Source organism: Anabas testudineus, chromosome 23, assembly GCF_900324465.2.
Source record: "Anabas testudineus chromosome 23, fAnaTes1.2, whole genome shotgun sequence".
NCBI lineage: Eukaryota > Metazoa > Chordata > Actinopteri > Anabantiformes > Anabantidae > Anabas > Anabas testudineus.
In genome coordinates, this window is record NC_046631.1 from 4,853,878 (window position 1) to 4,880,005 (window position 26,128).

General features: G+C 42.2%; 1 protein-coding gene and 1 long non-coding RNA gene across 2 annotated transcripts; one reads left to right on the forward strand and one right to left on the reverse strand.

Annotated features, from left to right (window-relative positions):
* cerk (ceramide kinase) lies at positions 1 to 26,128 on the forward strand. The gene is made up of 13 exons (XM_026361596.1): positions 1 to 261; positions 8,990 to 9,115; positions 10,387 to 10,509; positions 12,267 to 12,392; positions 12,967 to 13,033; positions 14,107 to 14,252; positions 16,973 to 17,047; positions 17,145 to 17,297; positions 17,950 to 18,055; positions 18,570 to 18,649; positions 20,864 to 21,069; positions 23,244 to 23,458; positions 25,375 to 26,128. The coding sequence occupies exons 1-13, from the start codon at positions 114 to 116 to the stop codon at positions 25,493 to 25,495; spliced, it is 1,692 nt and encodes a 563-aa protein (XP_026217381.1). The 5' UTR covers positions 1 to 113; the 3' UTR covers positions 25,496 to 26,128.
* On the reverse strand, positions 268 to 1,223 carry LOC113163205. The gene is made up of 3 exons (XR_003298881.1): positions 1,151 to 1,223; positions 907 to 1,062; positions 268 to 591 (listed from the first exon to the last, which is right to left on the reverse strand). It is a non-coding gene; the product is annotated as an uncharacterized LOC113163205 (long non-coding RNA).

The window sequence follows — 26,128 nt, forward strand, 5'->3', positions numbered from 1 at the left end:
CACACGCACGCACGCACACGCGATCACACCCGATCCATTATGCGGTTCGGTTAACAAAGTTCAGATGATCATCAGACGACATCTGAGATAAAGCGACACGTCCGGGAGAGATTATGGAAAAACAACAGAGATTACTATCATCGAAGCTGTTTCAGAAGAGCAGACAGGTGGAAGTTGCTCTAAGTCGCAGTGTTTTGGCATGGAGAGAAGTGGAGAAGAGCAGAAAACGAGGCTCTGGCTTCAGCAACTCATCTGAAACAGGTAAGTCTAACTTGCAAAGTGAACAGGTTTGATAACTTTGTCATTATTTGCTAATTAACCCATTAAACAAGTAGTAAATAGAAACAAAACCACAAAATAAAGGACACATTTTTACCAAGTAAGTACATTTGCTCTGTTGTATTTAACTCTACTTCCCTCTAGTAAGTCATTTGCCTTAAAGTTAGAATAACCATTGTCAGCCATGCAAAAAAAAAAAAAAGAAAAAGAAGTGTGAAGTGTGAAGCAGCTTTCTTCCCACGCTGCTCTCCTTATCAGGATCATGCACATGTTGAGGGAGCAACAGTCAGGTCATGAAGCTGCAGCTGGGATCTGTACACAGACAAGAGTAGGTCACACAGGTGGGTTCTCAAACTAAGGTGATTGGGAGTTTTTTTGTTTTTTGTTTTTTTTTTAACCAGCAACCACCAGGAAGTGAACATTACTTAATTCAATATTTAACTCATTCAAAAAAAAAAAAAGGGGGATTTCTGCCCCAGTGAGCTCCTTATACTGTGAAGTCTGTAGTAACGAGCAACAAAAGTTTTAAATTCAGCACTGAATGCTGAATTTAAAACTGCATGCTGTATTTAGTGAAGCATAATCTCCACAGACAGGTGTTTAAATCCATTTAAAAGCTCAACTCACGTGAAAACCTAGTTTGTCCAGTAAATTCCTGCTGTCAGTCAAACCCAGGGGACGACGGTTTGTTTTTCAGACAGGCCGATGCTGAACGCAGGTTAACGTCGGTGTGGGTTGCCTGCGTGACGCTCACGTCTCGTTTTCAGTGTGAATCTCCAGTTACTGAGGAAACAATAGACAAAATGCAGATTACATTTCCCAAAAATAAGAGGTACTAAGTAGTAATAGAAAACAGCACACACACAACTACCTGTAAAGCATACTCATCCATTCACTATTCATTACTCTGAGCAGGCACTGTGTCAATGGCCTGTCTGTTAAAGTTCTCTTTATTATCACTGTGATTAGAGCAGTGCTCTGAATTTTGGTCCTTTCCATTCATTGCGTCACAAGTTTTTTTTTTTTTTTTTTTTTTTATGTTTTTATTTTTTAAACCTCCTGGGCCGAGTGTTTGTTCATCAAGATCAGTTCCCTGGTCTGTGAATACTGTACTATACTGAGTGGAGTGATTACAGCTGGCAGTGCGCCCTTCAGTTTAAGCCTGGCCGTTGGCCTTCCTCAAAGTGGTATCAAGCGCCCTATAATAACCTGCCATAAAGACTTCCATTTGCTGAGTCAATGTTCAACGCGACTACATCAAAATCTCCCACCCGGTGATTATTGTGACGGGAGCAGGTCAGTTTATCCTGGAGTTAGGAATCAAACACTCTGCTAAAATGACAATGTCATCATTACTAGTTAACAGAGTCCGGTTAATCTGTGACTATAGTAAAGACTGAGCTGCTAGTGAGTGACTCAGTTTTTCCATAATGTCTTTGCACCCGCCCAAACAAGAAATACTCTTATTTCTTGCCTCTACGTGGTTTACATATTGATGACTTACATAACAGGCTCCACAAACATTCCACACTTCTCTCTCTCTCTCTGCGCTTTCTTTGTATGTTTACCTTAGATTTGAAGAGGTAACACTTCACAGCTGCGTGACACTAATTGGTGAAAGGTCCTTGAAATATTTGTTCCAGAGTTGAGGTTTTGTGGCGGGTTGAGACACCGAATCCCCCCCCCCCCCCCCCCCCCCCCCCCCCGGTTCAGGGCCCGTAACAGCAGAAACACTGGAAATGAATAAAGAAGTCAGGAGTAGGATGGATTATTTTTCTTTGTCGTTTACAGTCTCATCTTTCAATGTAGTTTACTTGAATTGGAAAAGCAGTGTTACAAAACAAGCTGGGATCAGGAGGAAGTGGAAATAAAAAAAAAATAATAAAATAAAAAAAACAGCAGCACAGACAAGACAGGAAAACTCCTGCATTATGCAATCATACATCAAACTGACATGCAAGTGCAATAAACGCCAGGGGGATTTGTTATGAGCGGTAGCCATCACTCTGGCCTTGGTGTTTGAGTTTAGACAACGTTAGTGGATGTTACTGTTTGACATTTAAGTGGATTTGGTCGAATCAGAGCATCTGTCAATCAGATTCGCAGAGTAGAAAACAAGACAAGGCTGTCCTAGCCAGGAATGTTGTGTGTGTGTGTGTGTGTGCGTGTGTGTGTGTTTGTCCGCAACGAAGACGCGCTCTCACGCACACACAAACGAAATCCAATCAGTGAGATGGCATGGCCTATGAGTCTAGATTAAATCCTACGTCCACATAATGCCTGAGTCACTCTTCTGAGACAATGCACACTCCCGTCTTGAAGGAAAATCTTGAATAAATCATGGCATGTGCTTTAGAGAGTGTTTGTTTCCCCTTTTCCTCCAAATCACTATGCTTAGGGAGTAGTACTTCCTCCTTTTTTTTTTTCAGCATCCCAGAATTTCAGGTGTAATAAAATCCCACGTTAAAGTTCATACAGAAAATTGTTGCCTTTTTGTTGCCACTAGTTGAAATACAGTCAAATGTCAGGAAGTGAACTAGCAGCATCACTGCACCCCTAGTGACCGCTCGCCTAATATACTGTAGCTTCCACCTTGGCTGTCCTCTCTTCTCCATCTGTTTGCCTAAGCATTGCCTTAACAAACCCATTGTGCCTGGGAGAGAACTCCACATCTTGTTTGACAGCGCACTGCCATGTGTACCCAGGCAGATCTGTGCTTTGTAATCTAAAGCTGCAGCGCTCAATGCACAGTCCTGTCTGCACATTGAGAGACTGCTGCAGAGGGAGGGAGACAGATACAGAGAAACAAACACTGCTAGAAAACAACAGCTGGATATTGGGTGAACTCTGCAGATTTATACTGTCGGCAACACAGAGCCTTTCATTAAATGTTTTTGGCGTTGTGTCTTTTTTTTTTTTATTGACAGTGGACAGTCTAGAGAGACAGGAAAGGGTAGTCGGAGAAGGGTATGACATGCAAACAAAGGTCAGCCTCCAGCCAAGAATCAACCCATTTGGCTACTGGACACTCACCATACTGAGCATTTGTTTATTTCCAGCTTGGGTCAATAGCAGCAAAGAGTAGGACCTCTAATCCTAATTACTGTACACAATAAATCAATGATGGTGACATATTGGTGTGGTTAAGTGATGAAGAAATGTAGAACAACCCTCTCCATTAGAGGACATCCACTTACATGAGCCCGACATTTACTAATATCCAGCATGGGGCCTAAAACGTTTTCTGCTCCCGACAACAACACAAACGGTTCTATCAGTTTTACATCCTCATTCAGATATGATCTCCTTTCATGCACCCATGTTGCATGTCACTTGAAATCTAACATGTAAAAGCAAAGCAGAAGTGACACAAATGAAAACATTTATGGCGTGGGAGCACCTGAGAGAAAGAGAGAGAGAGAGACGAGCATTTCCTTAAGCTTGCACTGACTTGTCCTCTAACACATCGCAAGTGCCAAACCACACTGAGCAACAAAGGGATTACACACTGATCCACTGTGTAAAGGGAGGGCAGCAGAGAACAACGGTGGAATGTGCGTCTGATGACAGCGTGTTGTTGTCAAAGCACTAAAAGAAGGTGAGGGCAAGTACAGTGATGTGAGAAATACAAACACAAAATCGCTTGTGCAAACACATCGATTGTATACTGAGTTCAGATCCAATTCAGTGCAGTACAATCATCAAGGGAATCATATACGGCCTTATATTTTAGAACTGGGGCTATGACACTGTTGTACCGTCCACGTATATAAAAATCCAGGGTGTGACGAGCAACTTTAAGAGCAAGAATATGTTAGAAACTATTATTTTCACTGGAATCCTGTCAGGTGTGATGCCACCCTTTTCTTTTTTTTTAATAGGCAAGCAGGATGAACAGGTTCATGAATCCAATCAGAATATTTTCCACCAGGGCTACAAAGAAGTCGCCCAACTTCAGTTAGTATTATTGATGCGATGTTGTCAATTGGCACAGGGGAGATGAATTGAATAAAATACAATGACGATGACTAAATAACCAGGCATGCCAGGAGTACAAAAATTGACTTGAAAGAGTTGTAGCTGTGAGTTTTAGTACACCAAAGGGCACTAATCGGCTCTACCTTTTGTGTGTGCGTGTTTGCCACAGTGGCTAATGGCTCCCCTTCAGAACGATGCTCTTGAATTGCATGACAGACCTAAATTTGACTGATCTCCGAAGCTCCATGATATTGACACTAAAACCCTTTATGTTCCATTATTGTAGTATACAATTATTCCCAAGACCAGCAGCTCTTAGTACCTGTTGAGTACTGCTGGATTTTTAGCTCTCTAGCTCGTTGAAAGCCTACTTCACCGGTTTTAAACTTTATGCTTATGTTCCTCTCCTCTGTTTTCTAAAATGACATGCTTTAACAAGCCACTACACTCATCGGTGCTCTCTGTCACAGACAGCCTCTTCAGAATCCTACACCTCCGTGATACAGTCACAGGCTGAACAGAGACTATGTGATGCTCCTGCGAAGCATGTAGGTGCAGTGACAGAACATAAAGATTACACGTGGGGGCGACTCCTAGTCTGGGAGTCAGGACTCTTTTCAAGCAGTCACAAGGTAGATCTTAGAGGGTCACAAGATCTGCAGCAAGAGCTCAATAACTATTCACGTACATGCTGGAAAACCACACCATTTGAATAAGCTGGAACATGTCTCTCGAGGGCTAAGATCCCTCAAGAGACATGTGCCAACCTAGTTAGGAACAATCATAAGACTTTGTCGTCAGCTGTGAGTCAGAAATGTTACACTATTGACTGTTAGTTGCCACAGGGCTAATACTTTTGGCCTTGTCCGTTTCAATTCAGCCCATAAGTAAAATACCTTTATTGAACTTAGTGGAGATTTTTTTTTAAACTATAATCACTTTTGTTTATGATCATTTCCATCAATAAGTTGAGGGGTTTGTTTGATTTCATGACAGGAGCAAATAATTTAGGGTTTTATCGTATATAGTTGTGTAAAAATCTGTAAAGCTGCTGTGGCCCTTTAACGGCGTTCACCTTTCATCGCAGGTGTTAATCCATCTCATGTGGTTACAATGGAAACCAATAGCACCCTGCGCCCTGAGGACTCGGATTTTTCTGGCTCAGTGGAGAAAGGCACTAACAGTGCCAGACTAAGGGATTACATTCACACTCACGACAAAGCAACACGCCGCCATTGTCAGAATTCAAGGGCCAGAGTTACACACGTCCGGCTTAGGGAATCACTCTCTGTGCTCTTCCTTGTCCTCATTTCATGTGGAGTCTCTTTGAACATGGCCTCATTCCTAAGCAGTCACCTTGAACCTCACATGTTTAGGAAACTAAAGCCTAAATTGAAACCTGACAATTTACTGTAGCACATAGCACGATGGCACCGAAACATCAGGAGTGGAGTAAAGTCTTAGTTGCACAGAAGTGCTAGACTGAAAAACAAAAAATACTGTGGACTTCAAGAAATAAAGATTGAAAACATTCTTCTTTTTTTTTCCCTCATGACTCACAAAGTTTAAACTCTGTGGATTTATAGGAAAACATCGATATCGATATCACCCGGCAGTCTCAGGTGTTTACAGTGAGCTGTACTGAAAACAGAGAGCCAGTTACACAAACACAAAGTGTCACGCTCCAGGTCGCGCTCATTGAATTACTGATGCCTTGAGTATTATTAAAAGGACAATATTTATGTTTGTTTTTAATTTCCTGTCATTTGTCTAGTTGCTCTCCTTGTCACTAATACTACTTGTGGCTTGTCTTGGTAGTCTGCTGATGGAGAGTGTCACATCTTTTATTTTGAATTAGACAAAGCTGGAGCATCCTCAGCATCCAGTACTGGCTTTTTGACTTTTAACTGGCTTTTAACAATGCAAAGGGATGAGAGGAAAGGTTTCAGCAGGCCATTCTGAAAAACTGAGTGACTATTTGAGAAGGGGCCTAATGAGGAAGGTCACCATGGCACCTCCACGCTAAAAGGTCTCCTCAGACCCTAAAGAACCCAATTCTAGTTGACGTCAGAATCTCTTTCATGCCTCCCAGCAAACTCTAGCTGAAATTTAATATGATTTATTTTTCCCTATTGGTCACTCTCTCTTAAAGCTTTGACTGGTGAAGAACCTGATAAACAGTTGCTGTATAGACAGTCTTCAATCCAAGCCGCTGTAGCTTCGAAACTCCTCCAGAAGAGTCACAAAAATTAAATTAACCTCAATTCAACATTGTGAAAACTATAAAGCTGGAAACCTTTAAAGCATTGCATATGGCAGACATTGTAAAACATCTAAATTGGCTGCAGGGCATATGGAAGTCAGACGTATAGACTATACATGACCTTAAACGACACCAATCCTCCATATAATTGTTCTCAGGTATCACCAGCTCCCGAGCAACAAAACAAGCATTTGAATTTTTCCATCAAGCGAAGTACAAGTTCCAGACATTAGAAAAATAATCCCTTTCCCTCCCTCAGTTCCTGAAAAGCTGACTTTCTGCAGATAGCAGACCTCTCCGGCTCACAGTAACACACTGAGCCCTGTGGTATGAATAGGCAGCAACACACTGGCTGACTGCCAGAGCTAAGATTCTTTTCAAGCACAAAGAAAAGTATGTCAGAGCAGAGCAGAGAGGATCTGCCTTGTATGGCCGAGGGCTTAGCATGTAGCTTAGGGACTGCACTGAGCTAAAAAGTAGAGAATTTGTGTGTGGGTATGTGTTCTCCGTGTATGTGCAGATAGGATTATTGTGTACTTGTGTGCATGTGTGTGTGTGTGTGTGTGTGTGCACATTTGAATATGTGTGTTTGTGCCACTGTGAGCGTGTGTGGCAGGGTTACTGGAGCAATGTTAAAATGTGGGAATGGCTGCTTTGTTTTCCAGTTCCTTCCTTAACACAGTTCACTGGGGTTGTTAGCGTGTGCTGTGTTTCTGGGGTTAATTTGAACAAGTTGTCCAAAGGAACTGCTTGAGTCATGAGAGAGACGGTGGAAGAGGGAGAGAGCGCGGGAGAGACAGTCTGCCCACACTGGCTCAATGATGAATGTTGCTTTTTTTTTTTTGTCTTTGACAGAAGTATATTTGCCTATCAAGCTCACACGGAGGAAAAAAAAAATGAGTCATACATTTTTCATTTTTGGGATTTAGGCGTAAGCCAGCAAGCTTAACATAACAAACATGTAAATGTGCAAGATACAAGATAAGATAGTCATTTATTCCACAGCCCGAGTATAAGTGTGTTGATGGGATATGAAACAAACAGCAAATGCTCAAAGTTTTGTTGAATTATCTCAAATCTGAAACATCTCGTCGTGGGACCTTGCGTCCATTATGACTTTAGTCGTCAGTATAAACTTCCAGCATTTTACCACTGGTAATCTGCTTTGTCTTATCTGTTTATGGTTGCATGAAAGGATTTTTTTTTTTTTTTTTTGACATCACATAACCCCCTGCTCACACACCATGTCTGTCTGGTCAGCAAATCTCAGAGATAAGTCCAACTATCAGTGCTACATTTTGCACAACTTCGACAACATCAGTAAAAGTAGATTTGAGCACCGGCTTTCTTTCCCTTTACCTCCTGCAGTCTGATGCACGTGAGTAGAAGGTGTGCTTAAATCAACAGCTCAAACAATATGCTCCCTCAATGGTCTGTTTGTGCAAGATGCTCTCTTGAGATTAATTGTAAATGTCCACAGGTGTTAGTCAGCGTGATCTACTGTATATTAACCTAAATCTCTTTGTCAAAATGTAGGTCAAGTAGCACCTGTTCAAATGTCCCTCACTCTAAAGACATACTGTACTGTAATTGTACATGTAAACTCAATATGGGTGACACATGAGCACCCTGACCGTTGATAGGCTAGTGCCATTTCCCTTAGGCACCTGACCTGGATAAGCTGTTTCTAAAAAATGGATGGAATATATAAATCATAATAAATTTCTGTACTCCATTAAATATTTTTAATTCAACACCAACAATCACTTTGGCAGAGCAGTACGTGCCATTTCTCAAATAGTTGGAACGAAACTCCTCATTCTTGTTTCTTCTGAAATAAAGCCATTACCCACACGGCCATAACTCTTCTTCCTATTTGTCAGAATGTGAATATCGATGGCCATAAAGTTATTCATGCCTGCATGGTGCATCATCTTTATTTGAGAAAGAAATGAAATCCTATTCCCACAGACTCCCAAGAGAAAAATAATATGTCATGCCTCCCTCCCATCCATTTCCCCGTATCAGCTGAATAAATTTGCAGGAGAGACTGGAATGTCTGTATGTGATGCAGTTGAAGAGGTCAGTTAAATTCATTGCAAGTAATATTGGCCTTCCCTCGTACAAAAGTATCCTGTTGAATATGTTCTGTAGCATAACCATCTCTTGTGCTTGAATACTCAGGATTATTCTATTTTCACGACTAAAACCCATACTGGCAGATCTAGTGTGGAATATTGAGGCATCACCTTCATATTGATGTAAAAATATACCATTTTCCAACAATTCTTCCTCAAAGAATGATCGTTTTCATATTGAGAAAAGTAGAACTAAAAATATGAATTCTTCTGTGAGTCGTCTCATTAAGGAAATAATGTATATCTAATAATCACCTTCACAGTTGATGTGTGTGAAAAAGAACGTCATGCTTCCGTTTTTATGTGATGCAGTCCATTCATGTGTCTGCAGCTCGCAGTCATGGCGTTCAGGTGTGCGAAATTCTGTCTGTCCACAAGACCGAAGAAGATCACAGAAGTACCAGGAGCAAGAATAGAGGAAATCAGCACTTCCTGCAGTATCCCCATGCATTCACAGGTAAAACAAAACAAAACAAAAAACATGCCGTTACTTTTCATGCTGAACTGAGCAAATATATCATTGAGTCTGAGAAATTAACAAGTTGGATCATGGGAAATGTAGGACCCTTTTTGGCTCCTTTAAGGAATAAATGCCTCATTTTTAGTTCCTTCTAACAAAACTGCTTCCGCTCGTTTCTTTTTAATGTAGTAGGTTAATGTCACATCACACGTTACAGTTTGCAGTACGTGTGCCAGGAGCCTGTGTTTAGCTGCACCAATCGCGAGCGATCTGACACTGGAAATAAGCCCACAGAAAGCTCCAAAGTCTGAAAGTAATTCATTAACAACAGAGTCACTCACTGCTTAGCTGACTGGGTCTAAGACGGCAGCTTGCCAGTGACTTCAAGGGCTAATGCTTGAGTTTGAGCCATTAGATTATATCCAAACAAGATTGGATTTACATTATTTATCACAAGCAAATGGTAAAAATTACCTCACTAATGTGTGCCGAATCTGACACGACTGCTTTCCCACAATCTGGGGAAACTTGGCTTCAAAGGTACATCCCATCATTTACTCACTTACATCCTGGTTATGTAACTAATTAAAGGATGATTTTACACTCACTCCGAACATCTCTGTGCCTATACCCCACTGTAAGTATGAGGTGCTGTAAAGGAATTTAGGGTGAAGAACTTGCCTGAAAAGTTAACTTTTCAATCTGATTAAAATAAAATGCTTAGTGCGATAATTTGAATATGAAATGCTTAGTGAGTGAATCTACTGTCAAAGTGCTTAGTGAGAGAATTTTGGGTCCTCAATGTAAATATTTCAGTAATGTTCCTAGAAGGATATTATATGACTCTACCCTCATTTCACATCATCTGATTGACCTGGCTGATAAGGATAAAACCGGGGTTCATTCTCAGGCTGGATCTGCACTGAAGCAAACCAGGAAGTGCTAAATATAGTTTAGTATAGTCTCAAAAGCAATGAATGAACCAAGTATGATACCTATTTGCTGCCCTACATGGAAAACTAAAATAGTCAACAAATCTGAAACTGTGATGGGTGTTTCACAGAATGTCATGCAACGTGTGGGAAGTTATCTTTAGATTATGACTGTTATCTCTAAAATCAGACCGGGAATTCTCCTGCACTGATGATAGCATCTCTGTTTTGCTGACACACTTTTTCCGAGAGCCACGATGTGTTGTTTGGCAAGTGGTTGGTCACAAAAATGCGTAACGGCTCAAACGCTGTCTTTTTTTTTCTTTTTCTCTGCAGTTTCTTACGTGAGGAGGACGGGGCAGCACCAGTGGCGATGTAGTGACATCACTTTCCACTGTGCCAGCCAGGGAGTGTGTGATCAGTGGATTGAAGCTATCAATGAGCAGCTGTCATTACTCAGTAAGTACTCCTTTAGTGATGTTCTCTATCAACTGCGATGACAGACTTTGGACTTGATCACAACTAAACTTCATCAGTGTCGGTTTATTGGACTATGCGCTATAAAAGTGCCACACATACTGAAGTGTGGAAATGTCTTAGTAAGCAAATACTTATAAGATTAAGCTGCACTCCTGCATGTAGCAGTTAAAATGAGGAAGGTACAGTATATTCTGCACGGAGCTTGGTATAGGCTGTTCTGTGCGGATTGGCCTTATTGATTTGTCAAGCAGTTTTAAAACCTGACAGCAGCTGTGTGTGTGTGGGATACATAATAAAGTTGTTTTTTTTATAGTTTGTGGACTATTTTATTGGGACCACGCCAAACAGTACATATTATAAGTTACTTATAAGTGTATTATAAGTTACTGTTGTTCCTCAACTTCCCTCATTATTCACCAGTTTGGTCTAGGCTACATGTTCCACTAGCGGGGAAGATAGTCAGATATTTCAGTGAAGAGTGGCTTCACTGACTTTCAACTTTCCAGTGGTCTTAGTTTGACGAGTACATGAATATGAATAGCATCAAACATATCTGTGGCTTTTATTTTGAAATATTTCTCTGATTGTAGTTGAAAAACCTCATCAGCAAAAGAACCAGTTTGTACCAAAAGCAAGTGCTCATTATGTAGTGTCCCATTTCAAAATCATATCTAGTGTTTGATTAGAGTAAAGTTGCTTCGCACCCCAGCCAACTTTCTTCCTCAACTTAATGAGCTTATCTACTCTTTAATCACACTGTAAAGAAAGAGTATTATTGTTCATTAAAAACGTTCAGCACAATTAGCGACCTCCTCTTAAGTGAAGAATTGTTTAGGATCTTGGTGAAATAAACATTGCAATCAATTATTTTTTTTTAAGTTGTGCAATATATTGTGTGCAATGCTCTTATGAGACCCCAGAGGCAACCCCACAGTCCTTTCACACGTATAGACGTAAAGACTGAGCCCGCATCAATAGGTGCGATTGCAACCACTAAAAGAGTGCAGGTTCAACATCTATCTCTCTGTGTAGGAAACTAATTAGGCTGAAACCTTAAAGAATTTATTGTTTTCCAATTATGTATAAACATACGACCATAAAAATGTTATTACAGTGTTCTAGAGGAAAATGAGAGTGTGCAATGGGCTTAACCCGTTTGAAATGGTCTGCTTGGCCCCATTTTGCTTGGCATGATGAATCAATTCAAGAAAATTAACTACATTCATTGTGAAGATGAAACCATAGTGTGTTCAACAGCCTCCTCCACAGCACACCTGTACATCACCCACTGACAATCCATTAATGTAATCTAATGGAACTTTTGTCTTATTGCCAAACAATATTGCACCCTACATTTCTTTGCGCTCATTTAACACTTGATCCCGATCTATTCCTTTTCAATTCCTGCTGCTGCTCTACCTCCGTTTGTGTCTTAAAGGGCACAAAGCGCGAGACATAAACAAGCCATTTAGTATTCTCCACTGCAGCATTTTGTGGTTTTATTACGGAATGATGCAGCACCCCTGAATTGCTCCACTCGTTGCCCATAGTCAGTACACACACCATTTATTTCTCAGAGCAGTGTGTTTTGGGGACCAGGCAGTTTGACTGAGCATTTTGTGAAAGGTCTCTGGTTAATGAAAACTTCATCAAACTGCTGTCAGTTACACATTTGTAAAAAAGGTAAACACTGAGCCTTTTTAATGACTATCTCATACCCCTCCTTCACTTTGCAGCCAACCGACCGAAGAGCCTTCTGGTGTACATCAATCCCTACGGGGGAAAGCGGCGCGGGAAGCGTATTTACGAGCAGAAGGTGGCTCCGCTGTTTCGCCGCGCCTGCATCTCCGCTGACGTGATTGGTGGGTCCCTTTCACCGGCGTTCTCCAACATTTAAATAAAAAATGAGCCTCGATGGCCGCCGTATAGATCTCTGCTGCCGTCGTGGCCTCTTGCAAGGGACTGAGGAGGCTTGCGAGGATATGATTGGGCTTATAGTCCCATCAATCACGCCAGCACCTTAATGGAAGCTGTGATAGTTGATAAGCTTGGGTATCCAAACACATCTATTATTCAATAAGTGTTTGCTACAGCTACACATAGTCCTGGGTATTGATGGTCCATCAGAGTGAACACTGTTCAATACAATTTACTGTTGAAATATTGTTTTTGTGGGCCCAGAGCTCATTTTAGGAGGATAATATACAAAAGCTGAATTAGATTCTTCTGTGCCACTGTGCCTTTGCTTTTTTCTGAACGTTAGGCCTCGTGACAGGTTCTAAAAGTGCTGTACTTTTCCTGGTATTGTATTTCGAAATGCACCATTGTAACATGCTTGTTGAACTAGTCAAGCCACAAAGCCTCTAGTCCTTTTCATCTCTACACTCCCATTCACCAAACTTGTACTAACACTTGCCACTTGATCTGTTTCCACAGTTACCGAGTACGCCAATCATGCCAGGGACCACTTGAAAACGGAGGCTAATTTAGACAAATATGACGGGTGAGTACTTAATGTAGCTACCTGCTGCTTTCAGGCTTTCAACACTCGACTGTGACACAGAGTTGATTCTTGTTTATTCATATCGAATGAAACCACTGAGAAACTCGGGAATGAGCTGCATGTGTGAGTTTGCACACATGAAAAGTTTGCACCAGTCCGTGTTGTGTTGCAATCTGTGTTGTTGTTTCACACTGTGATAACTCAGAGTCTCGCGTGTTTCGTACACTTAGCAGTGTCACTCTGATTATGCCTGACATTCCTTTCCTTGAGCAGAGTTGGGGTTTTTTTTTGTGTGATTTTAGGATCAGTAAACAGTATCCGCCCTCCCCTGTGCTCAAAATGTTATACTACAATGAAGTATTCACATATATCAAAAGCAGGGCTACAGATGTAAAAATGAATTAAACCGATACCACTAGAAAGAAACAATGGAATCCACATATTTAACATTTTAGGCATGTAGCTGATTCTGTTCTCTAGCATCACTTGCAATAACTACACAATATATCTAAATCTACAAATCACTGACATAAGTCAAGTTTATGTTTTTAACATAAATTGTACATGGCGCTGCTGCTCAGATCTGCGAGGAAAGGGAGCACTTGAGGGTAAAATGCAGCTGGTAGTCTAGCATAAAGGGCATCAATAACTTGAAAGGTTTTTTTCCTGCCGAGTGCCCCATCGACCCCAGCTTCCATTCATCAGATATTCGGTCCAGCAGAGCAGGGTTAGAGTCCATTATGCTTTTACTCTGCAGTTCATATAATTTATATGTCCATTTCTGTAAGGTTTTTGAGATAGACTTAAAAAGCTGTAATGCTGGGTGGCACAGCGTGATATTCTTATTTATTGAAGGGTTTCACAGCTAGACCTGCTGTCCAGTTGTATTATTGTCAGTGTTTTCTGGCTATGTAGTCTATTTTCCTCAAGAATCTGGGCTCCTTTGCAAACATACAATACAATATGTACATGCAACTAAACTCCTTATGTGGCTGCCGGCCATGCTGTTTGTGTCATCTGAAGCTATCCTCAACAGTGGGTAGTTTCCACTCATGTCAAACTCACGTGTCCAGGGTGGTGTGTGTTGGCGGGGACGGGATGTTCAGCGAGATCCTGCACGGGTTGGTCGCCAGGACCCAAGCTGACCACGGCGTGGACCAGAATCAACCGGATGCTGAGTTGGTGCCGTGCTTTTTGCGCATAGGGATCATTCCTGCAGGTGGGTCTTTCTCCACTACATCACAACACATGGACGGAGACATTAGTGATCTCTGAACATACTGGAAAAATCATGATAAAATCAGAAAGTTTAACAGCTCAGTTGGACTTTTTAAGTGTTGGCTCTGCTATGGCTGCAAGTGATGTGAGGTAATAAGAAGACACGAGACTGGGAAAAGGAAAGTAGTTGTGTGAACGACAGTTATATAACTAGATGTGCATTTCTAGGCAAACCGTGTTCATGAACTACACAAACTTAGCTGAGTCAGCTGAACACCAGAGTGGCATCACTTCTCTGGAATTAAAGTCAAATTAACTTTTCTTTTCAGAAATCAGACACCACTTCTCTCCAGCTGCAGACTTTGCGGAACATAACGTGCTATAATGCTCGCATGACACGTTATAATTTACCTTAAGAACATGACATTAACTTTTCTCAAATGGAAAAACTCTTGCTCCGCTTCCACCATCACTGTCATTCTCTCCAATTACACATGCGGCATAACGCTCTGCTGAATGCATTGAGTTCACGCCAGGTCTTTCGCAGTTGTCAAGACGCTTAAAGAGAATCTCTGTGGTCCCACTAGGGACAAGTGGCGTAAATGGAAACGTGCTGGGTGGCATTTTACAATCAGTGGGCAGGAATACCAGTATGAGGCGAAGTGGTGCACAGCTTCATAGTAATAGCAGAGGGCTTTAAAATCAACAAGGGACACAATAAATGATTTTTAAGCCAGTTACAACCATGATTTAGATGTGTTGACTCCAGTTTTGTTGCAATGTGTAATGGTTTAAAGCTCCAACACCTTGTCGTCACACTTAAGTACTCGAAGCCGTCAGTGAAAACACAGGGCGCAGGATGAAAGCTGTCGATATCCAACACTGGTATGCTATTTTAATGGGAGACCTTGGTGGTTAAATGTGGAATTCAAAGTGCCTTGTACTGCTTTCATGATGATACTGAGTTAAATACCCGAAGCCAACCTCTTCAGACTTGTTGAGGAGTCGCAGGTTAATTTTACAAAACGGCACCTTTTAAGTGTCTCGTCTCATCTCGCTTATGGAACGAAATAACTGCTGTTTTCATAGGATTTGTTGGAAATAAGAAGCATCCACACCACCACCTGTTGGTTTTAACTGTTAAACACATTATTCTAGATCAAACCTAGAGACACTGTCTTGCAAACTATTTTAAAATTCACTGCGCGGTGCATGCAACGGAATCCACCTGCATCTGTTTCCACCCACATTCTCACTTTGCCATCTGCCTTCTGCAGATATTATATTGGTATTAACAATGATCAGTAAGGCTTACCTCAGTGATCAGTCTGTTCAGCCTTATCTCACCTTTGATCTTCCTTGATTGTGTAGCACTTTGTTTCTTTACCAATACCAATAGCATGTTAAATAGTTGTAAAAATGTAGTGATATATACGTCTTCACAGGCATTTCCTAACTATTATTGACAAAAAGTGAATATTAACGCATTCAAAGTGGATGGTTTTGATAAAACGTCAAGGGCTAGGGTTAGAAAAGTACATGCTGCTGTTCAAAGATCCACCTGTCTACTTTAAAAGGCTTCAAAACAGCAAAAATATCCTTTTTTTTTTTTTAGGGCAGCACTAAAAGGCATCTTGACTTCACTGTTGTTCCTGAGATAAAGATGATCTCGCTGCCAGGATGATGTTACTGGTGAGACAGTTTAGAAGATAAAGAAAACTGGAACTTCTCTGCTGAGGATATGCCATGTGACAGTTTATGCTTTATCCTGAAGATGCCAACAGGCTACTGTGGTTGAGCAACGTAAGGGGAATAAAACATTGAACATCTGAGGACTGAACATCACTAAACATCCATTCAAAGTCAGTTGGCTTTTACTGGGTAGCTTTAGAAGAGCCAAATGGCATATGTCACCGCTTTTACACTGAGCAAAATCGCAGGCAGCGCTGTGCTGTCAGGAGCAATTGGAAAGTGTTCGGATGTGATTATGAAGCTCGGATGAGAAGGAAGCAAAGGCCAGATAAGTGATATTCATAGAAAGTCAGCGAAAGTGAGAAAGGGAGCTCATCTTCATACTCATCTGTGTGTCCGCCGCTGAATGACAGGCCTGATCTCCTCTGTCACGCTTCTGTGAGTCAGCTCAAAACATCACTAGTTAGATTTCACTCTCCCCTCTCCTTCATTCTGTCTTTTATCAGTGGCAGTAGGTCCATTTCACCACTTGACGATGATCAAAGTAGGGCAGATAGGTCTGAAATTACGCCACATGGCGCAGAAAAAGAGAGAGATAGCGCCTTATTACCTCTCAAGTTGAAAGATTTACTGTCAAACTCGACGCTTCTCTCAAAGTAGGGGGATGCCTCTTATCCTTCACTTGTTGGCTGAAGAGAGCTGATAATAGCCTGCGGCCCAGAGCGAACCGCTAAGTCAATTTCATGACTCTAACGTCTTGTTTCCGCCCAATAAAATCAAGCAACGCTGATCTGTAATCTATTCTGATTACATAAACATGTACATAAAACATTTAGGACACACTGCTCGTCGCGTTTAATATGAATTGATCTCATTGCCTGCACAAGTTTGAACTGAAATGGTTGATCTAATCGAACTCAGCCATCGTTCGACTTCTCTGTACTCACTTACTTTGCAGGAAAACATCCAGGAAGTGTTAAACTATGTGCTCCCACTACAGTGGCTTACTGTAACCCTCTCTCCCCACAGGCTCCACTGATTGTATCTGCTTTGCCACCATCGGAACCAGCGATCCTGTTTCTTCTGCTTTGCACATCATTGTGGGTAAGTCCGCAACCCGCGATGCAAATTGACACCAACTGGTTTCAGGTTTGCGTTCATGTTGGCGCGTTGCATTTTGTCACTGGGTGTGCCTTAACAGGTGACTCCCAGCCAATGGATGTGTGTTCGGTTCATCACGACGACATCCTCCTCAGATACTCTGTCTCGTTGCTTGGCTACGGTTTCTATGGCGATGTACTGACGGACAGCGAGAGGAAGAGATGGCTGGGTCCTGCTAGATATGACCTGTCAGGTATAAAGCCCATCATTTTCTAAACTTGAGTGATTCTTTGAGTTAAGACTGCACTCCTGCACCTGTTTTTTTTTTTTTTTTAACCCATGGCTCCCTAGACAAACAGCTTACCGACCTCACATGGGCTTATTTTAATGTTGGGTGACCTGGAGTTTATTCCTGAGCTTGCTGGCTCCAGGTCCAGAGTCTGGAGGATTAAAGATCTAACACACAGCATTTTACCATTAGCTGATGGTGCATTCAATTAGACTGGGGAAGTCAGAATTTCATTGTATGTATTTGTTGTATTATGGTTGATTTCTTTTACCCACAATTCTATTTGTTTACTATTTAGAAATGAATACACGCACACAGTGCAAGCACAAACGTGTGAATGCATGGTTGACATATTCGCCGTTCGGGTTGCATAGCGTACTACCAAACACAAAGAGAGGTGTATTTACAGGTAAATACAACTGCACTATCATAAATGATGCAGCTGTATTTTCCTTTTACTCCATTAAACCAACAACAGCCTCTAGAGAAAAAGAATAGTGGCCCAATTAGTTATCCAGAACAATTTGACTCGTAATTGTCTTGTCAGGTACAATTAGAGTAGAATTAAAACACAACAAATACAATTCTGTGGCCCACACTGTGTTTTCTGTCGCAGGGGTGAAAACGTTTCTGAGCCACAACTATTACGAAGGCACCGTGTCTTTCCTCCCCGCCGAGGACACCATGGGGCACCCCAGGGACAAGCTGCGATGTCGTTCTGGGTAAATAGAGCACCGGAGATAAAAAGTTCCTTTTTACAATCTGGTAACTTATCTGATATAGTTCAATAGTAGTGGTGCACCTGCCACAGCTTAAATGGGATAGTTTACATTGTCAGGAAGCCTATCTGATTTATTGTGGACTGAGAGCCCATTAAGTCTTTAAAAAAAAAAAAAAAACAACACCCTTGAATAAGTGTTTTGGTTTTTGAGATGTAGGGTGCCGACTTTGTTTGCATTTGCAACAGAGGCTGAAAACCATTAATCTCTGAAAATGTTGTTTCCTGACAACCTATTTTGCCATTTAAAAAAAAAAAAAAGTGATAGGATTGTGCAACAAAAGGCCTGAGAGGAGTTGTGTGTGTGTGTGTGTGTATATATATACATATACACACACACACACACACACACACACACATATCAGTCAAAGATGGACTTAATTCCCACCTAATGAATCATATAAGAGCGTTGAAAGCTTGAATGTCACAGCAAAACTGACTCTTTGATGATGTTCCAGGTGCCGTGTCTGTCAGCACAAGCCCTCATCCGAGGACGGTGAGTGGGAGATGTCAGAGGAGAAGGAAAAGTTTACCAAAGGTACGAGTCTGGGTTCATTACTCGAGATGCATCAGATTCATCCCAGCCCAAAAGCATATTTCTCATTTCTCCGCCTCGTTATCTCCCTGTTTGTACACTTCGAAAGCTTTTCTACATGACTTGTATCTCTGTGTTTCGAGAGAGAAGACAAAAAAAACAACAAAAAACAAAAGGGGGTTGAGACAATCCCACGCTGGCTGTCATTTTCTTCAAGTCACGCACAAACAAATCGGGGGAGATTTGCATTATTCTCTCCTTTTCGCGGCTAGATTAAGTACCTGAGGTGGACTGAGTGTTAGCAACATCATCTCCTCCTTCTCATATTTTACTTTATCTCCATTTTTTTTTTTTCAGCTGGGGCTGTTTTTTCCTCTCGCAGCATGGCAAAATTCTTGATGAGATTCTTGATGAGTTATTGACGAGAAAATATAAACAGATTTTTGGTGACACTGCACAGCTCCCCGCCGCGCTCCGCCACAGCCTTCTTTGCCTATCGATTTCCAAATCTCCAGCATCCAACCCTTGCGTCTACTAGATGAGATTACATATTCCCCCGACGAGGCTGCTGTGCGTCTGTCCTCTCCGGCCTCAAGTAGGACATCGTCACCTCCTGGTCCCCTCCATCCTTGTGGTGCACACACACACTCAACCGCGTGCACACACTTCATTATCTGCAAACCTCTCAACCCACAGACACAACAGCACAAACCTCAGGAGCCAGATGAGAAACTAGCTGCTGCTGATGTGCGCACTGATGCGTGTTTATGTTTGTGAGCTGCGCCTGTTTCTTTTTCCTTTTTAATTAATGTCATGATGTCAAATTCAAGATTTTCCTCCTTGGCCTGGCTATCTGGAACTGCAGCATCCTATAGAGCGTTTTTTTTTTCTGGTGTAAATATGAAAGCGAGCGTAACCTGTTGTTGTGCATGATGTGCGACCGACTCCCACTAATCAGGGAGAAATTTGGCCCTGCCAGCTTTGACAGGAGGTTTGCCTCACGCCAGTGCTACCGTTTGTTCTGCAATTTTTTTTCCCCCCCTCTTTCCTGGCAGGGGAAATCTCAAACAACTGCTAAATCAATGAGGCACGACACACTTTCTCTCTGCAAATGAGCCAGCCTCTCATCCAAAAGCAAATACTCATTTGGTAACATTCTCTTAATGCAGAACCTACAGTCCACAGTTAGACTGGTCTTTTTTTTCCTCCTTTTTTGATTTCTTTCCCATTAAATTTAACTTTAATCACTGCTTTCAAATTAGAATATTGTTGTTCTCATGCAGCCTCAGTGGACTTGTTATCATTGGTTCGCGTTATCACCCCTGTAAGTTTGTTTTGCGAAATGAGGGGGAAAGGTAATGAATCGTTTTGCTTTCCGAGATCACATAATTTTCCCTCTGAGGTGCTCATAAAACAGTCAGATGCTAATTTGGATGTCTGTGATCACTTTTTGCAGCTTCCTCCAGTGACTGTCACCCCGCATGGTAACAGGCAGCGGCGGTCCCGTGGGTGATAGCACTGTGCCTTTTGATACTCCGTCACTTGTAAACGGTAGCTCGTCTTCGAGGAGCAGCGCGGTGATTTGTGAAGTGCAGCCACCACATCTGTCACTTTAGGTTTGGAGGCCACGTGTGCATCTAATCATAACGAGAAAAGTTAAGGTTAACTCTCCTTGCCTCGTATCTATGCGTCTTCCTCCTTAGAAATTGTGACTCATTCCTTGGCCGAACTTAATTGCATTTTGAAACAGAAGAGAATCTGCTTTAGCTCTTTTTTATAAAGCTGTTGTCTGCCTGGTAATGCCTATCTTGGCTCAGCCATCAGAGTAAAGCTGCACTGGGGATTCCTGCCAAGACATCTGGATTTTAATGGACCCCCTCATCAGCATCGCTGCTGTTGTGTGACAAACTTGGAACGTGAACTCAGGAATCATAAAGCGCTTGCTAAATACTCAGTATCATTTGAAAAACCCACTCCTTGAAGGTAGACAGATGATTTGTTTAAGTCTAACATCAACACAAGAGGCTGAAAGGAATCTGGATTTTGGAACTTATTCCAATCTCTTGTCTGGAGTTTTCAATGCAGCTCAAGGTTTGTTCATTTTAAAGTGCCAATGTCAGATGGAGGACTTTAACAATGCACAAGATCAACACACAAAAGTAAAACTAAGTAAGTGTAGCTGTGGTGCCACACTCACTACAGATCCCTGTGTTTCAGATGGCAGCAGTGGTTGGAGCGTGATCCATGGAAAGTTTATTGCCATTAATGCGGCGAACATGAGCTGTGCGTGTCCCCGCAGTCCCAAAGGCCTGTCGCCCTCCGCTCACCTCGCTGACGGCACTGCAGACCTCATCATCGTCAGGAAGTGTTCGCGTTTGGACTTCTTCAGACACCTTCTCCGACACACCAACAAAGACGACCAGGTTTCTGTTTAATAAAGTAATAAATAAAGTGTATATACTGTAAATACTTAATACTGTTTGGAATATTCCAAAATTAAAAGGAGGAAATTTGATATGGATGCAGCAGGGAATGAGTGAAGGAACCTCCACATTTATCCGCCCCAAAAAGCTTTCTGTCAGTCACTTGCGACAGAATTTAACGCTCAGCATCAGGAGCTTCTCAATCTGTGCACAGATGAATTGTGTTAAGTCTGTAAACGAGCGAGCAGAAGGCAGAGTTTGCCCACTTGCTGTGCTAGCACCTCCGTTTGCTGACTCGGTCCAATTTCTCAACTGTGGTTCACTTTAGTTCAAATGCCTTAGCCCTTGTGCCTTCCCACGTATCATAAATAACCTCCATCTGGGTCCAGAGAGGCAACAGCAATCGCTGCATCAGGGATATGCTGCATGGGAGAACAGGCTGATACCAGACTAATGCCCTCGCAGGATAACACAAGTATTACCAGGGGGAGTCTGGTGATTTGTAATTATTACCTCAGGAAGGACCTCAGGAAGTTTATCCCATTTAGAAGGATCTTGACTGTAATTTCATCTACAGCAGCTGCCTTGGTAAAAGTGGGAAATTGCAAAGTGTGTTTTGAGCTAACACATGCATCCTGAGGTGTGTATTACTCTATAATAGCGATATTTTGACTTCTACCAGTATTACTCTTGTAGGGTAGAGTGGAGTAATATGTATTTGCAGCTTTAAAGCTACAGGACTCTGCAGCTGCGAAGGCAAACAGTCGAGACAAGCCAAGAGAAAGTTATTAGAGTGAAATTTAGCAACTGGAGGAACAATTTTGCTGCTCTGTGTGACATTAAATGTGTCCCTAGATTGCCACAGTCCGGGTGAAATATCCACATGATGGAGTGAAATTGCCAATATGCACAAGAAAGATTGAGTTACCAACTTTCCCTGGTGATGCTACTGCTGAGAGCCCTTAGAAAAGATTTTATTATAGTGGATTTCCCTAATATCCTAAAAAATCCAGCAGTGAGAGTCAGGAGCAAGCTGTGTTGTAAGTGCAAGCTCACAGGTTTATACTGTACTGGTTTTGCCTTGGTTGGACCACATACCTGCATAAAAATAGAGAAATTCCCATCATCCTTAGCTGTACTTTTAACTTTTACAAACATAGTTGACATTATGTTAATAGCAGCATACATAATACTTGTTTTTATACCTCAGTATGTGATGTGCCTCAAGCTCCACACTGTCCTCGCTGCTTTTACTTGCAACACAGTATGGTAGACAAGTAGTTGTATGAGTAGGGCGAGTGGGACTTTGCATCAGAGTTCACTTAATATCAGCATCACTGTCCAGCCAAGCGAAGAGAAACAAGGAGTGAGAAGCCACTAAGCGTATTCATGGCCTTGTCAGAGAGCCTTTTAGGCAGACTGTCCGGCATGAATGCAAAATGGCTGCAGTCATAAAGTGGATCTGATGTGAAATAAATGGCTGTCACTCGGCTTTTTGGGATGAGAGAGGGCAAGGAAGGGAGCCACGGGAAAAAGAGAAGGAGAGCGAGAGAAAGAAAGAAAGTGAACGTGAAGAGGAGAAGAATAGGGACAAAGTGGCACCCCGTGAAGTTGGAGAAAATAGTGCGCCGGACAGAGCCGAACCTTTCTGCGACACTGAGTGAGATGAAAGAGGATTTTGACAAAATAATTTCTTTTCATCCCCCTTTCTCTCTCTCTCCTTTGCTGTGTACATCGTTTTTTACGCACCCCCATTTTATCTGACTCTCCCTTTTTGTGTTTGATCTCCTGTTTGCTGTTTTCTTTCCTGAGTGAGAGGAGGAAAGGGGTAAATAAATAAATAAATAAATAAATAAAAGGGCTACATGTAGTGATCATTACAAAATCAGCAGGAGTCCATAAAAACACAATGGATTTGAAATAAACTTTTTACCTCACCCAACAGGGAAAATACAGTCATCATCATTTCAGAGAGAGGTGGTGGTTGGTGATTTATATTTAAATTTTCATGTTCTCAAATAAGTTTGTCTATCGGCTCAATTCTAATAGATTTATCAGTCAATTCTTGATGAATGTGTTTTGATATTTATATTTACATTTAGTTATTTTGCAGACGCTTTTCTCCAAAGCCACTTACAAGTCATCCTCTCATCCATATCTGCTTCCCTCCCCAGTTCGACCACCCGTTCGTGGAGGTCCACCGGGTTCGGAAATTCCGTTTCCAGCCACGGCACCAGGAGCTGGTTTCACTGGAAGACCTGAGCGAGACTCCGAAGAAGACAGGCTTCAGCCCCATGTGCACGGCCCGGACGACCTGCAGCTACAGCGCCTCCCACAGCAGCTGGAACTGCGACGGGGAGATCCTGCCTCATGCTGCCATCCAAGTTAGGTAACTAATCACAGAATCCAACTTCCAGTAGTAGCACTTTCAAGCAAGTTGCCCAACTCCAAACAACAAAAAGTCAAGGGACCTAAAAAAAAATCTGAAACTTAGCAGCCAGTACTGGAAAAAAAATCTCTAACATTTACTGTAATGATGAATGTTTGCCCATGTGTATGGCTTTTTAACACAGTGTGCTGAAGACAGACACAGTTCAATCATTTTCCACTTTTCCATTTTATGAAGCATGTGAGGAAAAACCCACTGCTTTTGTGCCGATGAAGACACATGAGGACGCTCTAGTAGGAGGCTGGCAAATGGCCCTGAATCACTGCATATGCTGTAATGTCATAGAGGCCATATAATGGAAGAAGTATTGAAATATGCAGCACCACGGCTGGCAATTCACAGCCAATACTTTTCCTTTCGGTATTAAGCTCTTAACTTAGTTTACATTGTCTAAATTGAACTAAAATGGTCCTGAGAGTCATGACTCAAAGTCTGAGTGGAAATACGGTGGCAAGAAAAAATTTTTTGAACCTTTTGGAATTTGCAAAAGAATTTAAAAAAATCAGATCTTTCATGTCCTTATTGAGAACAACAATAAAAACATCATAGTGCTAGTGGAAAAAGTATGTGAACTCTGACTTTTAGAAATTCACTGTGGCACAATTCAACCACTCTTTAATAAGGTAAACAAACGACAGTGAGTGACAGCCAAAGATTTGAAGGCATCATTGGAACTGGCTAACATCTGTGTTCATGAGTCTACAGTATGTAAAACATTGAACTAACAGGGTGTCTATGGCACAGGAAGGAAGCTGCTGCTTACTAAAAAGAACATTGCTGCATGACTGGTGTCTGACCAGGAGACGGTTTCACTGTTCCCAGCTGGACAATCTTAGCAACTATGTGGAACCAACCCCCCACCCTCATTATACTGGCCATGTCCACACTTCAGCTTTCCCCACTATCAGATCTCTATCCAGCCAGCGTGGCACTGCTTGACGCATCATTTATTTCATGCTCCATTGTACTTTGCCAATGATGCATGGCGCTGTAATGTTGCTAATTTAACGGCCCTCCCCACGTTAAAAGGCTACTCCCCTTTAATTAAAGCAGAAGTCTGTCCTTTTATTGCCTCTTCCTCTCCCGCTAATCGTTCTTGGAGTGAGCCAGCCACAGTGCTGCTCGGATAATTAACGGTAATAGCCCAGGTGAAACGGAAAAGAAAGTAAGACAGAAGGAAGGAAAGAGTGGAGAGTTTTGCTTTAGAAGTGCAAAGTACGGGCATGAAAGTGAAACTCCAGGCTCCACAGTGATGGAAACGACGGTATTATATGCATTGTGTTGAATTTTTGGTGTTTTTATATACTATCAGTAGCATTCTAGAAATAAACCCTTCACACCGAGTTGAAAATTATAAGTTGCCATGCTACTTCGTTATATTAACCACTGCTGGAGCCTGCAAGTAAACAACAGGTGCTCCATTGAAAATACAGGCTGCCATACACGTAGCAGACACAGGCAGTAATTGAGGTGATGCAACATGCTCCACCATAATAGCCATCTTGCCTGTTTACTGCTTCTTTTTCTGTCCGTATACTTTTACCTTGTATCCATCAGGCTCTATAATGCGTGTCATTGAAGTGCATTGTCCCCATCCATATTATAACATCTGCCATCACAGCTCTTTAAAGGGCTTTATACTTTACACAGCACAAAGACCAACTCGTTTTCAAGTTCGCGTGTCAAGTCTGCACAAGGGGGGGCCATTCCATTGCTTTTACATCTGCCACGTGAACGATAAAGTCTCACCGAGATGAGCACGGCCATTAAGTTGATGGTTTGTTATTCAGGCTAAGCGGCGCGGTTTGTGTGTGTGTGTGTGTGTGTGTGTTTACCGTTTCTCTCTCTCTCTGCAGTGTCCAGTGCCAGTTGATCCGGCTGTTTGCCCGCGGTATCGAGGAGCAGCAGCAGTGTGTGTTTGAAGACCCTTGCACCCTGTGGGCCCCGGAGCCAAGCAAGCCCCACTCAGCAGACTGAAAGCTGGCCAGGACGGACATTAAGCTGCGAGGAATAAAAGAATCCGATTGACTCTAGACTGATTTAACACGACTTTCTGTTTGGTGGACACTCACTATGCACAAGAAATGATGGAATTAAACTCAATGGTTTGAACTTCACCAGCCATAAAATAGACAGAGACCCACAGACACTTCACATCACGTGACGTCTGGATACGCGAACACCTGTGAATGCAGCCATCTCCTTGCTGACATTTGAGGCTGCTAATGTGCAAAAAAAAATGCCTCGCGCAGCTTTAAGAAGTGAGCAGAGCTCCTACAGCTGCAAGTTCAAATGCTGCCTCATTCAAACGGTGATTTCTGTGTACGTGTGCCTGCTTTGGCTGCGCCTTTTTCAAAAATGAAGATGTCGAAGCTCAAGAGGATTGCAAGCAGCCCAGGTATTGACACGGCCAGATGAAAACGGAGTTGAGCTGAACTGCACTGAGCTGGTCCTCACACTGCCTTGAACTCAAACGCGTTTGCTCGGCGAGGGGCCGAGGACATACAGCCCTGTGAGACGGATGAAGAAAAAACAAACAGGGAAGATTTAAAATGCCAAGGCTGCACCAAAAATAAAACCTCACATGCAATCTGATCTTCCCCTTTTTGG